At 44.4% G+C, this 14,649-nt stretch overlaps 1 protein-coding gene across 3 annotated transcripts in view; it reads right to left on the bottom strand.

The window, feature by feature from the left end:
* The window catches only part of pcsk5b (proprotein convertase subtilisin/kexin type 5b), a 679,955-nt gene that overhangs the window by 16,817 nt on the left and 648,489 nt on the right, over nucleotides 1–14,649 (bottom strand). For all 3 annotated transcript variants that reach the window (XM_085986077.1, XM_085986086.1, XM_085986095.1), the window contains one exon: nucleotides 1,796–2,013. In XM_085986077.1, coding sequence (XP_085842203.1) covers nucleotides 1,796–2,013 — 218 coding nt within the window. The remainder of the gene's footprint in view (nucleotides 1–1,795; nucleotides 2,014–14,649) is intronic.

Here is a 14,649-nt window from a genome sequence, read left to right on the forward strand (position 1 = left end):
GCACTGGCCTGTCTTATCTGGATCATTTTTTTTGGTTTTGATTTTGTGAGCATTAAGGCTCACTGAATCTGAAAATCAAATGCTTTTTTCATAGCATGTACTTCCACAATTAAATAATTTTTATATAATAACTAGTTTATTTGTCAACCCATGCGGAACGGAAACATAAAGCCAGATTAATAGCAACTAACAATGAGGCAACACCCACAAATTTATGTTAATTTGAACTTGGATGGGTCTATCAGCAAGCAAAATCAAATTCATCTGGATTTATTTTAATAAGATTGAATTCATGTTTTCTGAGTGTCAATTTCAAACTTTGCTATTAATATCTTTGAGGACATAGTAATTGTAGTGCTTTGACTGCCTTGGATTCAGATCAACCCAAACAGGATCAGTTTGCTCATCCCCAATATCAAATGATAGATTAGCATTTTAACAGATCATATCACCTTTTATATATAATTTAAAGATTTACCACAAAAAATAGCTAAAGGAATTGAGCATCTGTTGATGTATATAGTACGTAGGTGTACACATCGAAGGGAATAGACTTTCCTACTGGTGACTATGAATGGGCAGTAATATCTACTGCGATAAATCATGTCCTATACATCTCGTCATACAAGAACACCTCACATTTTCTCTGTTCTAGCTGGCATGCAAGCTTTTATACCATACTCCCACTTTCTGTAAGAGTGGCTTCTACATCTTTGGTTCCATTATGCCCCCCATTCTGTTGTCTCTTGTGAAAATGTTGCCCATCACACCTGGTAGTCTGATGGATTCTGAGCTATGTTTATCTTTGCTAGTAACTTGTGTAATTCCACTTAAAGTATCAAAAGCAAAAAGCTGCGGATGCTGGAAATCCGAAATAAAAACAGAAAATGCTGGAAATATTATCATTAAACATGCTGACAAGTGTGGCGCTGTTGTTTGGCAAACAGTCTTCTGCCTTGCGGAGGCTGAACGCCAACTCTCCGACACCTCCTCCTACCTCCCCCTGGATCATGACCCCACCACCGATAATCAAGCGATCATTTCCCAAACTGTCACTGACTCTGGAGATCTTCCCCCCGCTCCCCCCTCAGCCTCTTTTGCTCCCAGTCCACCTCTCCTTTCTGCTATTAATTCTCTGTTCCACTAGTGTTCTTGTTGAAAATGTTACACACCTTTAGATCTATGCTTTTGACCACCTTCATGTATGAAAAACCCAAGAAGCTCAGGTTCCTTTTGTGCTAAACTCATTTTTTCCCATCACCATCTCAATTTTTCTATATAGTCCATTTTTTCCCCTAAACAGAAAGACTTGTATTCATATAGTGCCTGGGAGGGTCAACCTCGATTGCATGCTCAAGTTCTGAAGTAGAGCTTGAACCCACCACTTTCTGCCCCAAAGGCAGGAGTGCCTCCAACTGAACTAAGTCTGTCTAAGTCAGGCATATTGTTCCCACATCCCAGGGAAGCTCTTCTAAGACCTCTCTCACAATCTTAGTCAAGAAACAAGAAAACACTTGTTGACCCTTCTCTCGCCTCTAGGCTCCAATTCCTCTCTTTTCACAACCTTTTTATTTCTACATTAAAAGTTCACACTTCTATGAAATTTCCTATTTTATTCCTTCTAAGCTCCAAATATCACTCTTCTTCCTCCGAAAAATAAAAACCACAGGGAGTCTTTAGTATTTTCGTTGTACCTGCCAAACTGTGTATGAAAAGGAGGGACTACCAGTTGTTACAAAATCTTGTCTTCAAATATATTTGTTGGTCTTTGTAAGATTGTAAATCTTAAACTTACCATCACAGGTTTTGCAACTAGGGTGGCACCTTTCACAGGTCTGCTCCAACTCATCTTCATAGTATTTTTCCGGACATGAGCGATAGCAACTGTTGTGAGATTTCAGCAGGAAATTATCCTTTGGACAGGTCAGACATTCTGCGTCACTTGGACCCCAACACTCTTTACAGCTTATGTGACAGTTTTCACAAACTCCAGTTGATGGATTTGCAAAACGCCTAAAACAAATGATGTGAGACAATACCTGTCTTGTTTACAACATAGAAAGCAGTTATATTTCATTTAAAATATTGTATTTCACGGCCATGGGGGAAAAATGTGCAGATCAAATAATTGCCAAATGGAAGCATTCATTTTTTTTTAATGATCATCTTGAATTTGCTTTTCGCCATAATAGCCTGGAAACTGTGCTGTGTGATACCATAAGAATGCTTAACAGATTCATACAATAATGTTGCATGCCATCATTTCTAGGCTAATAATTTAAAATGTGCTCCTTTAAAGACTATCTTTAGAAAAATGATATTTTTTTTGCTCAACAGTGAATTGTTAAGGAAAAGGATCTGCTTCAGTCCTGTAAAATGAAGAATGTAATATAACAAGTCATTGTCTGCTGATGAAACTGAAATGAAACGGTTTGATTTGCACTTAGTCATTCAACAGTGAGCCAAGTTCCTGAGGGTGAAACACAATGTGAACTTAACTACTCCCTGTTGGAGAACACATGCATTCTCATAGCATCAAAACTTGTGTGGTCTTTAAAAAAACAGAAATTATAATTAATAAAGTTCCATATGGAATTGCAACATTTTTTGAAGAGCTCAACCAAATAGAAAAGTCACAAGATATTCATAAAAGAAGGAAAATATAAATAAACAAAGGCAAGAGACAAATAATGAATAAGTCAATCCCATAATTAAGGAGTGGAACAGCTAGCCAGTTAGCTATAATCACACAAGCAAAAGGGATATATCCAAGCAATGGGACCAACTCACAACAACTGATAACATACAAATGAACAAACGTTACATAAAACTAAGTACATAACCATAATATAGCTGTACCCTGGCCAAGATTGTATTACAAACTATCTACACAAACTGGAACAATGAAACTCACACCTGAAATTAAGTGTATCACTACAAAATGTGAGAAAACTGAAGCATCCAGGCCATTGATCTTGTCAGAATCAGTAAAGCTCAGAAATTCCAAAATAAGCTACTGAACAGACAATGACAGATTAAATTTAATGGAAACAATTCTAAAGTTAAGCACATAAGCCTGGAATTTCCTCCGTGGGCGCAACCCAGAAGTTAGACCCAAAAATACGCCCATTCTGCTGATATCAAGTTACACTCAACGTTCCTGTGAATCAACATAAACAATTGGGGCCCAAGGGAAGCGTGGAACTCTCACCATACATCTCTTCCTTAAGTATGAAAATTAAAGTTTCAAAGCATTCAATCATCATTCATGCACATCAGGCACAACATGATTAAGAAACAGTAGCATAGTGGTTATGTTACTGGACTAATGATCCATGAGTTCAAATGCTACCATGGCAGCTGTGGAATTTATAGTTCAGTTAATAAAATAAATCTGGAATAAAAAGCTAGTATCAGTAATACAGTAAAGCTAGTATCGGATTGTTGTAAAAATCCATCTGTCCTTTAGGGAAGGAAATCTGCCGTCCTTACCTAGTCTGGTCTGTATGTGACTCCAGACCCACAGCAATGTGGTTGACTCTTAACTGCCCTCTGAAATGGCCTAGCAAGCCACTCAGTTGTAACAAACCGCTACAAAAAACTACCCGGCATCGACCTCAGTACCGGCTACAGACACAACAATGGCACACCCAGCCCAGCAAAGTCCTCCTCACGGACCTCTGGGGACTTGTGCCAAAATTGGGAGAGCTGTCCCACAGACTAATCAAGCAACAGCCTGACATAGTCATACTCACAGAATCATACCTTTCAGCCAATGTCACAGACTCCTCCATTGTGTATGCCCTGTCTCACTATCAGGACAGACCCACCAGAGGTGGCGGCACAGTAGTATACAGTCGGGAAGGAGTGGCCCTGGGAGTCCTCAAAATTGACTCCGGACCCCACGAAGTTTCATGGCTTCAGGGCAAGGAAACCTGCTGCTGATTACCACCCATCACCCTCCCTCAGCTGATGAATCAGTGCTCCTCCATGTTGAATACCACTTGGAAGAAGCACTGAGAGTAGCAAGGGCACAGAATGTACTCTGGGTGGGGAACTTCAATGTGCATCACCAAGAGAGGTTCGGTAGCACCACTACTGACCGAGCTGGGTGAGTTCTGAAGGACTCAGCCTGCGACAGGTGTTGAGAGAAACGCCTACTTGACCTTGTCCTCACCAATCTGCCTGTCGCAGATGCATCTGTCCATCACCGCATTGGTAACAGTGACCACCGCACAGTCATTGAGGAGACGAAGTCCCGTCTTCACACTGAGGACACCTTCCATCATTATTGTGTGGCATGACCACTGTGCTAAATGGAATAGATTCACAACAGATCTAGCAGCTCAAAACTGGGCATCCATGAGGCACTGTGGGCCATCAGCAGCAGTAGAATTGTATTCCACCACAATCTGTAACCTCATGTCCCGACATAGCCCTCACTCTACAATGACTATTAAGCCAGGGGAACAACACTGGTTCAATAAGGAGTGTAGAAGAGCATGCCAGGAGCAGGAGCAGCATCCAGCATACCTAAAAATGAGGTGCCAACCTGGGGAAGATGTAACACAAGTCTACATGCGTGCTAAACAACGGAAGCAACATGCTATAGACAGAGCTAAGCGATCCCACAATCAACAGATCAGATCAAAGCTCTGCAGTCCTGCCACATCCAGTCGTGAATGATGGTGGACCATTCAACAACTAACGGGAGGAGAAGGCTCCATGAATATCCTCATCCTCAATGATGGCGGAGCCCAGCATGTGAGTGCAAAAGACAAGGCTGAAGCGTTTGCAACCATCTTCAGCCAGAAGTGCCGAGTGGATGATCCATATCGGCCTACTCCTGAGGTCCCCACCATCACAGAAGCCAGTCTTCAGCCAACTCGATTCACTCCACATGATATCAAGAAATGGCTGAGCGCACTGGATACAGCAAAGGCTATGGGCCCCAGCTGTCGGGCTGAAGACTAGGACTCCAGAACTAGCTGCACCTCTAGCCAAGCTGTTCCAGTGCAGCAACTTCACTGGCATCTATCCGACAATGTAGAAAACTGCCCAGGTATGTCCTGTTCATAAAAAGCAGGACAAATCAAATCCATCCAATTTCCGCATCATCAGTCTACTCTCAATCATCAGCAAAGTGATGGAAGATGTCATCGACAGTGCTATCAAGCGGCACTTACTCATCAATAACCTGCTCACTGATGCTCAGATTGGGTTCTGCCAGGACGACTCGGCTCCAGACCTCATTACAGTCTTGGTCCAAACATGAACAAAGGAGCTGAATTCCAGAGGTGAGGTGAGAGTGACTGCCCTTGACATCAAGGTAGCATTTGACCAAGTGTGGCATCAAGGAGCCCTAGTAAAACTGAAGTAATGGGAAGCGAGGGGGGAAAACTCTCCACTGGCTGGATTCATAACTAGCAGAAAGGAAGATAGTTGTGGTTTTTGGAGGTCAATCATCACAGCCCAGGACATCACTGCAGACGTTCCTCAGGGCAGTGTCCTAGGCCCAACTATCTTCAGCTGCTTCATTAATGACCTTCCCTCCATCATAAACTGAGAAGTGGGGATGTTCGCTGATGATTGCACAGTGTTCAGTTCCATTTGCAACTCCTCAGATAATGAAGCAGTCCATGCCTGCATACAGCAAGACCTGGATAACATGAATAAGTCACCTGGTCAAGAAGGCTTGCATCCCAGGTTTCTAAGGGAATTGGGGGTGGAGATAGCAGAAGGGCTTGCCATAATTTTCCAATCATCCCTAGATGTGGGGGATGTGCCTGAGGATTGGAAAGTGGCAAATGTGACACCAATGTTCAAGAAAGGGTGCAAGTGTTGAGATACCGCGGCAAACGTGGGAGTCGAGACAGAGCTATTGAAAACACAACTGCTTTATTCTGACCACATGGCAAACAGGAACTAGAAAAGCCCGCACATCCACTTAAATACTTCCCAGACAGGAAGTGCTCCCGGCAGCCTGTCCCTGTGGGAAACAAGTTGCTGGAGGAAAGGGCCCCCGGCTGGGGGCTTCTGCTTAGACTGTCTGTGCCGCCGTGAGCGGATTATGTCCAGTGGTGGCGTGTCGCCACACAAGGACAATCCTAGTAACTACAGGCTGGTCAGTTTAACATCAGTGGTGGGTAAAGTTTTAGAAACAATAATCAAGGAAAAAATTAACGGGCACGTGTTGAGGTTTAAGCTAATTAAGGAGAGCCAACACAGATTTGTAAAAGGCAGATCATGTTTGAATAATCTAATAGAATTTTTAATGAAGTAACAGGGAGAATTGATGAAGGGAATGCAATGGATGTTGTCTACATGGATTTTAGGAAGGCGTTTTCACAAAGTACCACATAGAAGGCTGGTTAACAAAATTGAGGCTCATGGAATAGGTAGGTCAGTGGCAGCTTGGATAAGGAATTGGCTTAGGACAGAAAACAGCAAGTTGTAGTAAATGGCTGTTTTTCAGACTGGAGGATGGTAGACAGTGGTGTTCCCCAAAGGGCCACTGCTTTATATATAAATAAATGACCTGGATATTGGAATACAGAGTAGAATTTCTAAATTTGCCGATGATACCAAACTTGCAGGTGTGGCAAACAGTGAGAATGATACCAATCGACTGCAACAGGACATAGAAAGGCTAGCAGAATGGGCAGACAAGTGGCAGATGGAATTTAATACAGAGAAGTGTGAGGTGATGCATTTTGGCAGAAGGAACAGGGAGAGGCAATATACACTTAATGGCACAGTTTTAAAGAGTTTGCAGGGACAGAGAGACCTGGGAGTTAATGTGCATAGGTCCCTGAAGGTGGCGGGACATATTGAGAGAGTGGTTAGCAAAGCATATGGGATCTTGGGCTTCATAAATAGAGGTATTGAGTACAAAAGTAGAAAAGTTATGCTGAACCATTATAAAGTGCTGGTTAGGCCACAACTGGAGTATTGCGTCCAGTTCTGGTCACCACACTTTAGGAAGGATGCAAAGGCCCTTGAGAGGATGCAGAGGAGATTTATCAGAATGGTTCCGGGGATGGTGGATCTTAGTTACAAGGACAGGTTGGAGAAGCTGGATTTGTTTTTGTTAAGTCTGTGTGTTATAGTGAGAATTACTACACAGACCACAAGAGTAAATTCAACAGGTCTTTACTGGTTGGAGGTCGGACTATACTGAATACAATATTATTACACTGTGCTTATATACCGGTGTGGTCACCACCGGTATTACGTATACAGCAGCCAAAGAAAGTAGTACCTTTCTTAAGGTGGACCAGGCTTAAGTTCTCTTAAGGTGGAACAGGTTACATACACCACAATCCTCCCTTTTTAGCTTAACAGTCATATCCCCAAATAAACATAACATATATACATATATAACTTCAGGTATAACAGTTCAAAGGTTCAGACTCTCAGGAGGCTTTCTGATTCGGCTTGGATAACGCCTTTCAGTGGTCTCTGATTCTTGTTGTTGAGGTGCCTCCTCTAGTTGGTTGCCAATGTATTGGGTGTCATCATCATCAAATACATTCTCGGCCGAGGTAGATGCTTCAGGTTCATGAACGTCTTCCACAGCTGTCTCTGTCACAACCATGGGTTCGACCCTTGCTCTCGACTCTACCAGTTGATCCGCATGACGCCTTATCACATTATGACCAATATCTACGGTGTACATCAGAGGTCCTTGTCTGGCCCGGATTGTTCCGGACTGCCATTTGTCGTTTCCATAGCCCCTTGCCATCACTGGTTGTCCTACGTCGAAAGTTCGAGTGGTCTTGCTGTTAATATGCCGAAACTATTTGTTTTCCACTTCCCTCCGCACATTTGGTTTTAACAAGTCCAACTTGGACCGCAACCTCCTGTTATAAAACATCATAGCAGGACTTTGGTTAGTCACGGCATGATCGGCGTTTCTATATGACATCAGGAACTTATCGACCTTGTGTTGCAGCGGAATCTGATCATCATTCATGGCCTTAATAGCCTTTTTGAATGTCTGGACAAATCTTTCAGCCAACCCGTTTGTCGCCGGATGATATGGGGCAGAGGTATAATGTTTAACTCCATTCTTCTTTAAGAATTGTTGGAATTCTTCCGATACAAACTGTGGTCCGTTGTCCGAACAGATCTGTTCTGGCAATCCGTTCCTTGCGAATATTGTTCTTAACACCGCAATTGTCTTTTCTGAAGTAGTGGTATTCATCTTGATGACTTCTGGCCATTTGGAATGTGCGTCCACCGCGATTAGGAACATGGAGTCCATGAATGGACCAGCAAAGTCAATGTGTACGCGTTGCCATGGGGCTGAAGGCCATTCCCATGGGTGTAGCGGTGCTATCGGAGGTGCATTTTGCACTTTTTGACACCCAGCGCAGCTTTTCGTTAACTCCTCAATCTGTTGGTCAATACCCGGCCACCATACGTAAGCCCTAGCAAGACTTTTCATTTTAACTCCCCCCAGATGACCTTCATGTAGTTCTTTTAAAACTCTTTCCCTTAACTTGGGAGGAATAATCACTCTTGTCCCGTACATCAAAGTACCATGGCAGACGGACAGCTGGTCTCGCCTTGCCGAGAATGCCGGTAACAGAGGATCACCCCGTGTTGGCCATCCTTTCACTGTCACCTCGTAGACTCTGGACCGTGTCGGGTCGTTCCTGGTTTCTCTTTCAATACTTGCGTTGGTGACAGGTAAACACTCGATAATGGTCGAATGAAATAACTCAACAGGGTCAACTTCCGTCGTGTCTTCATCTTCAGGTAGTGGCAGGCGCGACAGGCCATCAGCATTGCCATGCTGTTTCGTACCTTTGAATTCTATCTGATATTGATGTGTCCCTAAGAAAAGAGACCATCTCTGGAGACGCTGTGCTGTCATCACCGAAACACCCTTCTTAGGGTTAAAAATGGACACCAACGGTTGATGGTCCATCAGAAGTGTGAATTTTTGGCCCTGTAGGTAATGATTAAACTTCTTCACTCCCCATACAAGGCTAAGGGCCTCCCTATCGATCTGCGCATAGTTGCGCTCAGCGGAGGTCAATGATCTGGATGCAAACGCGACTGGCCTTTCCGTGCCATTTGGCAATTTATGTGAGAGTACTGCCCCAATACCATATGGAGAAGCATCACAAGCCAACCGAATAGGCAGTGTCGGGTTGAAGTGAGCCAACACTTCCACTGAGGTGATCAATTCTTTGCTTTTGCGAAATGCCTTCTTACAGTTTTCGCCCCAGTCCCATGGTACCCCTTTCTCTAAAAGAGCATTCAACAGATGCAGCACCGTGGATAGATTTGGCAGAAATTTATGGTAGTAGTTAATTAATCCTAGAAACGACCTCAACTGAGAGACATTCTCTGGAGCGGGAGCCTTTACAACTGCCGCTATCTTGTCAGGAGACTTATGAAGCCCCTCCCGGTCAATGACATGACCACAGTACGAGATCCGCTTCTGGAAGAACTCACATTTCTGCCGATTTACCCTAAGTCCGTACTCTTTCAGTCTGTTGAGCACCAGTTCCAAGTTAGCGAGATGCTGTTCATCACCATCACCTGTGATCAGAATGTCGTCCAGGTAACATTGTGTGCCTGGAATTCCCTGTAATACCTGCTCCATGGCCCTCTGCCAAATTGCTGGAGCCGATGCCACACCAAAAACCAGCCTATTGTACCGGTACAACCCTCGATGCGTGTTGATCGTGAGGTATTGGCGTGACTCTTCTTCAACCTCCATCTGCAAGTACGCCTGCGCCAGGTCTATCTTGGTGAAGTGTTTCCCGCCAGACAGTGAAGCGAAAATATCCTCAATCCGTGGAAGCGGATACTGCACCGTGTGAAGCACCGGATTAACGGTGATCTTGAAATCTCCACAGATGCAAACCTTCCCTGGATCTCCTGGCTTATTGTTCGCAGGACGTTTCATAACGGGAACAATGGGCGTAGCCCACTCACTCCAATCTACTTTAGACAGTATCCCTGAACGTTCTAGTGCTTCCAGCTCCGCTTCAACCGCAGGTCGTATTGCATAGGGTACCGGTCTGGCTTTAAAAAATTTTGGTTGTGCATGTTCATCAATCTTGATGTTTGCCGTAATTCCTCTCAGTGTTCCCAGTCCCGGCTGGAACACCTCTTTAGCCTCATCCAGTATTCTGGACAATCGTTTAGGTTTGACAGCTGTTTCCCCGGAATCTACCGTTAGTGCTTTCAAGGAGTGCCAGTCCATATTCATTTTCCTAATCCACTCCCGTCCTAGTAGTGGTGGACCTCCTTCAGGTAGCACATATAAGTCCATTACTTGGCTTCCTTCGCCCTTGTGGACCACTTCTACCTCTATTTTTCCGATGGGGTACACTCTTTGCCCCGTGTACGTTTTCAATATAATCTCCGTATCCTGTAAGGGAATATGTTGGAATAACCTTCTGTAATCTTTCTTATTCATGACCGTCAATGCCAATCCAGTGTCCAATTCCATTTTTACTTGGACTCCTGCTATCTTAAGAGTGACCCAAATTGTCTGGAGGTCTGTATCCTTACCAACGTTGTGTATTCTTAAGCTATCCAGTTCATTACTGCTAGCGTCTGAATCTGACTTCTGTTCAGTCAAACTGTTCTTCGTCACCTTGTGTGCCTTTGCATATTTTCCTTGCAGTGACTTTTTATTGCTGGTCTTCTTTCCTGACCGGCATACTTTAGCTATGTGGCCAAACCTGCCACACGTTCTGCATTCTCGGTTTTTAAACCAACACTGGTTCTGATCGTGCGTTGTCTTTCCACAACGATAACATTTGACAGAACTCAAACCCAATTTGTTTGTACCGAGTTCCGGTAGCCGTAGCTGCATTACTGCCGTGCCTCTCGCTGCGGCCTCGTGTGCTGCTGCCATAGTGACCGCCTTCTCGAGAGACAGCTCATTCTCCTCGAGCAGTCGCCTTTGTGTATCCTGTTTGAATAAACCACACACAAATCTATCTCGAAGTGCCTCTGTCAGTCCCGTTCCAAACTGACAATATTTTGCTAGCTTACGTAATTCCATCAAATATTCAGCATTGCTTTCATTTTGCCGCTGTCTTCTATCGTAAAATTTAAATCGTTCCGCTAGCATCAGCGGCGTGGGGCTGAGATGATTTTTTAGGACAGTAACAATCTGTTCGAACGTCTTATCCGCCGGTTCATCTGGTGATAACAGGTGTTTCAATTGCCCGTATGTCTTCGCACCCATTAAGTTTAGTAATGTTAGTGCTTTATCTGTCTCAGGAATTTTATTTGCCTTACAATAGTTTTGTATGCGTTCTACATACATAGCCCAGTCTTCTATATCACTGTCGAAGGCATTAATGTTCCCATGTTTAGGCATCGTAGCAATTTATCGTATTTTTAATGTTATCTAAGATGGCGGCTTCCCGCTCTTGCCGTCGTCCTCCGCCCACAAAATGGCGGTTTTCCCGCGCTTGGCGGTCTTCACCCGTCCCCCGATGCTGTCTCCGCTTCACCGCGGCTCTCGCGCCTTCAGTTTCCCCAGACGCTGCGCCTTTAGCCCGAATGCGGCCCTTATCTCCGGTCGCGATCGATGTCCCGCGCTGCGCCTTTCGCTCGAAAGCGGCCCGGCCCTTATCTCTGGTCGCGATCGACCTCACCGCCCTTATTCCTCCGTCTTCCCAGCCCCGTCTGTACAGCCAACGCGGTTGACTTTCTGTCGCGTCGCTGCCCGGCTTACCCACCACGAGGTAGTAGAAGAAGCTGACAGTCGCTGATGGAGGCTTCGAGGTCAGGATGTCTTCTGCACTCCGGTTGCTCGATGCCTGCCGCTCGACGTGTCTTCCCGTAGGTGATGAGGGTGGAAACCTCTCTTCGACGTCCTGTCTGTGGACGAAGTCGCCGTGGAAATTACTGCAGCAGGGTAAGAATCAGACTCGTCGCCACTGTTAAGTCTGTGTGTTATAGTGAGAATTACTACACAGACCACAAGAGTAAATTCAACAGGTCTTTACTGGTTGGAGGTCGGACTATACTGAATACAATATTATTACACTGTGCTTATATACCGGTGTGGTCACCACCGGTATTACGTATACAGCAGCCAAAGAAAGTAGTACCTTTCTTAAGGTGGACCAGGCTTAAGTTCTCTTAAGGTGGAACAGGTTACATACACCACAGTTTTCATTAGAGGAAAGGATGTTGAGGAGTGATTTGACAGAGGTGTACAAGATTATGATGAGTTTGGATAGGCTAGACTTGGAAAGGCTGTTCCCACTAGTTGATGGTACAAGGACTAGGGGACACAGATTTAAGGTTTTGGGCAAGAGATACAGGGGGGAATGTGAGGAAAAACTTTTTTAATGTAGCGAGTGGCGAGGGCCTGGAACTCGCTGCCGACGGAAGTGGTGGAAGCGGACACACTCAATGTTTTCAAGGGGAGGCTGGATAGGCACTTGAGGGAAATAAACTTGCAGGGCTACGGGTATAGAGCAGGGGAATGAGACTGACTGGACTGCTCTACAGAGAGCCGGCACGGACTCGATGGGCCGAATGTCCTCCTTCTGTGCCATTATGACTCTCTGACGCTATGACATTCAGGCTTGGGCTGATAAGTGGTAAGTAACATTCGCGCCACACAAGTGCCAGGCAATGACTATCTCCAATGAGAGAGTCTAACCACTGCCCCTTGACATTCAACGGCATTACCATCGCCGAATCCCCCACTATCAACATCCTGGGGGTCACCATTGACCAGAAACTTAACTGAACCAACCACATAAATTCTGTGGCTATAAGAGCAGTTCAGAGGTTAGGTATTCTGCAGCGAGTGTCTCACTTCCTGACTCCCCAAAGCCTTTCCACCATCAACAAGATACATGTAAGGAGTATGATGGAATACTCTCCACTTGCCTGGATGAGTGCAGCTCCAGCAACACTCAAGAAGCTCGACACCATCCAGGACAAAGCAGCCTGTTTGCTTGGCAGCCCATCCATCACCTTAATCATTCACTCCCTCCACTACCGGCGCACCGTGGTTGCAGTGTGTACCATCTACAAGATGCACTGCAGAAACTCGCCAAAGTGTCTTCGACAGCACCTCCCAAACCCGTGACCTCTACCACCTAGAAGGATAAGGGCAGCAGGCGCATGGGAACACCATCACCTGCAAGTTCCTCTCCAAGTTACACACCATCCTGACTTGGAAATATATCTCCGTTCCTTCATCGTCGCTGGGTCAAAATCCTGCAACTCCCTCCATAACAGCACTGTGGGACCTTCACCACACGGACTGCAGCGGTTTAAGAAGGCGGTTCACCACCACCTTCTCAAGGCCAATTAGGGATGGGCAATAAATGCTGGCCTTGCCAGCGACACCCACATCCCATAAACGAATATAAAAAAAAACCTGCAATCGAGGAAACTTTTCAATCTTCAATGTCACTTATACTTATGCCATAAAAATCTATTCAAAGAAACAGAAAATACAGAGCAGGTCTCAGTGAGGATAAATTTTAAAAAATCACTCCATAAATTACAATAAAACACCAGAATGACTGTTTCTTGCTGCACCTGAAAATTTGGCCATAATTTGAAGAGAGCCTCCAAGCAAGTGCCATTGCAGGAAACTCATGTAAAGGGCCCTGTAACTTGGGGGTAGTGCCTTATTATGGGTGGAGACACATTCAAGCGGAGGGATCAATAGACAATCATAAAAGAGCGAAGAGATTTGGGCGTATTCTACTTACGTGTGTAACTTACTTACACTCATAATTTCACAATCTTTTAGGCTGCGCATGTCATTTGCTCCCCAATTGTGCATGTATCTAGGCACAAATAAGCAGGGAATTCCAGGCAATAGGAAGTAAAAATGGGCTCCATTAATAGTGTTGAAGTAGCAAAGGATGAAGTTGAAAGAGAGCTAGGAGTCTTCGTAAACTAAACATTCAATATGCTCAGTCAATGCAGAGCAGCAATCCACAAAGCAAATAAAATGCTGAGCTACATTTCCAAAATGATACAGTGCAAGCTGAAGAAAATCATGCTCAAACTGGATAATGCCCTGATCAGACCACAGCTCAAGTACTGTGTCCAGTTCTGGTCACCAAGACACAGGGGAGACATTAAAATATTAGAAGCAATACAGAGAAGAGCCACAAGGTGTGAAATGGTCTGAGATACGAAGGAGATGACTAAGAGCTGATTTTATTGAGGTATACAAGATACTGTAGTAAACAGTATGGAAAGGGTAAATTACTGCCAGAGGAAGACAACAGGACATGGTATCAAGCTTGTAAAATACAAATTTATGACTGATTATCAGTAAATTCTTCACACAAGGATTATAGAAGATTAATATCGAGCTATCAGTATCCAATTCAAACAGTAAACACTTGTAGCAATTCTAATTAACATTGACTACATAACTTTTAGTAATCTACGCAAGTGTTCTGCTGATTCACAAAGTGAACTATTGACATCCACTGGTAGAAAGCAAATGCTGCACCAACATTCTTCATTATTTTTGACTGTCACAGTTAAAAAAGCAACATTTGCTTCCAATCAATTGTTTTTCCTCTGCTATACAGGAATAGATATACAATTGGTTCTTCTGCCTGCAGAGCCTAAGGCAACATGAGGAAAAACTTTTTGATGCAGCGAGTGGTTATGATC

Source organism: Somniosus microcephalus, chromosome 1 (genome assembly GCF_052327205.1).
Source record: "Somniosus microcephalus isolate GS21.2 chromosome 1, FLI_Smic_1.0, whole genome shotgun sequence".
NCBI lineage: Eukaryota > Metazoa > Chordata > Chondrichthyes > Squaliformes > Somniosidae > Somniosus > Somniosus microcephalus.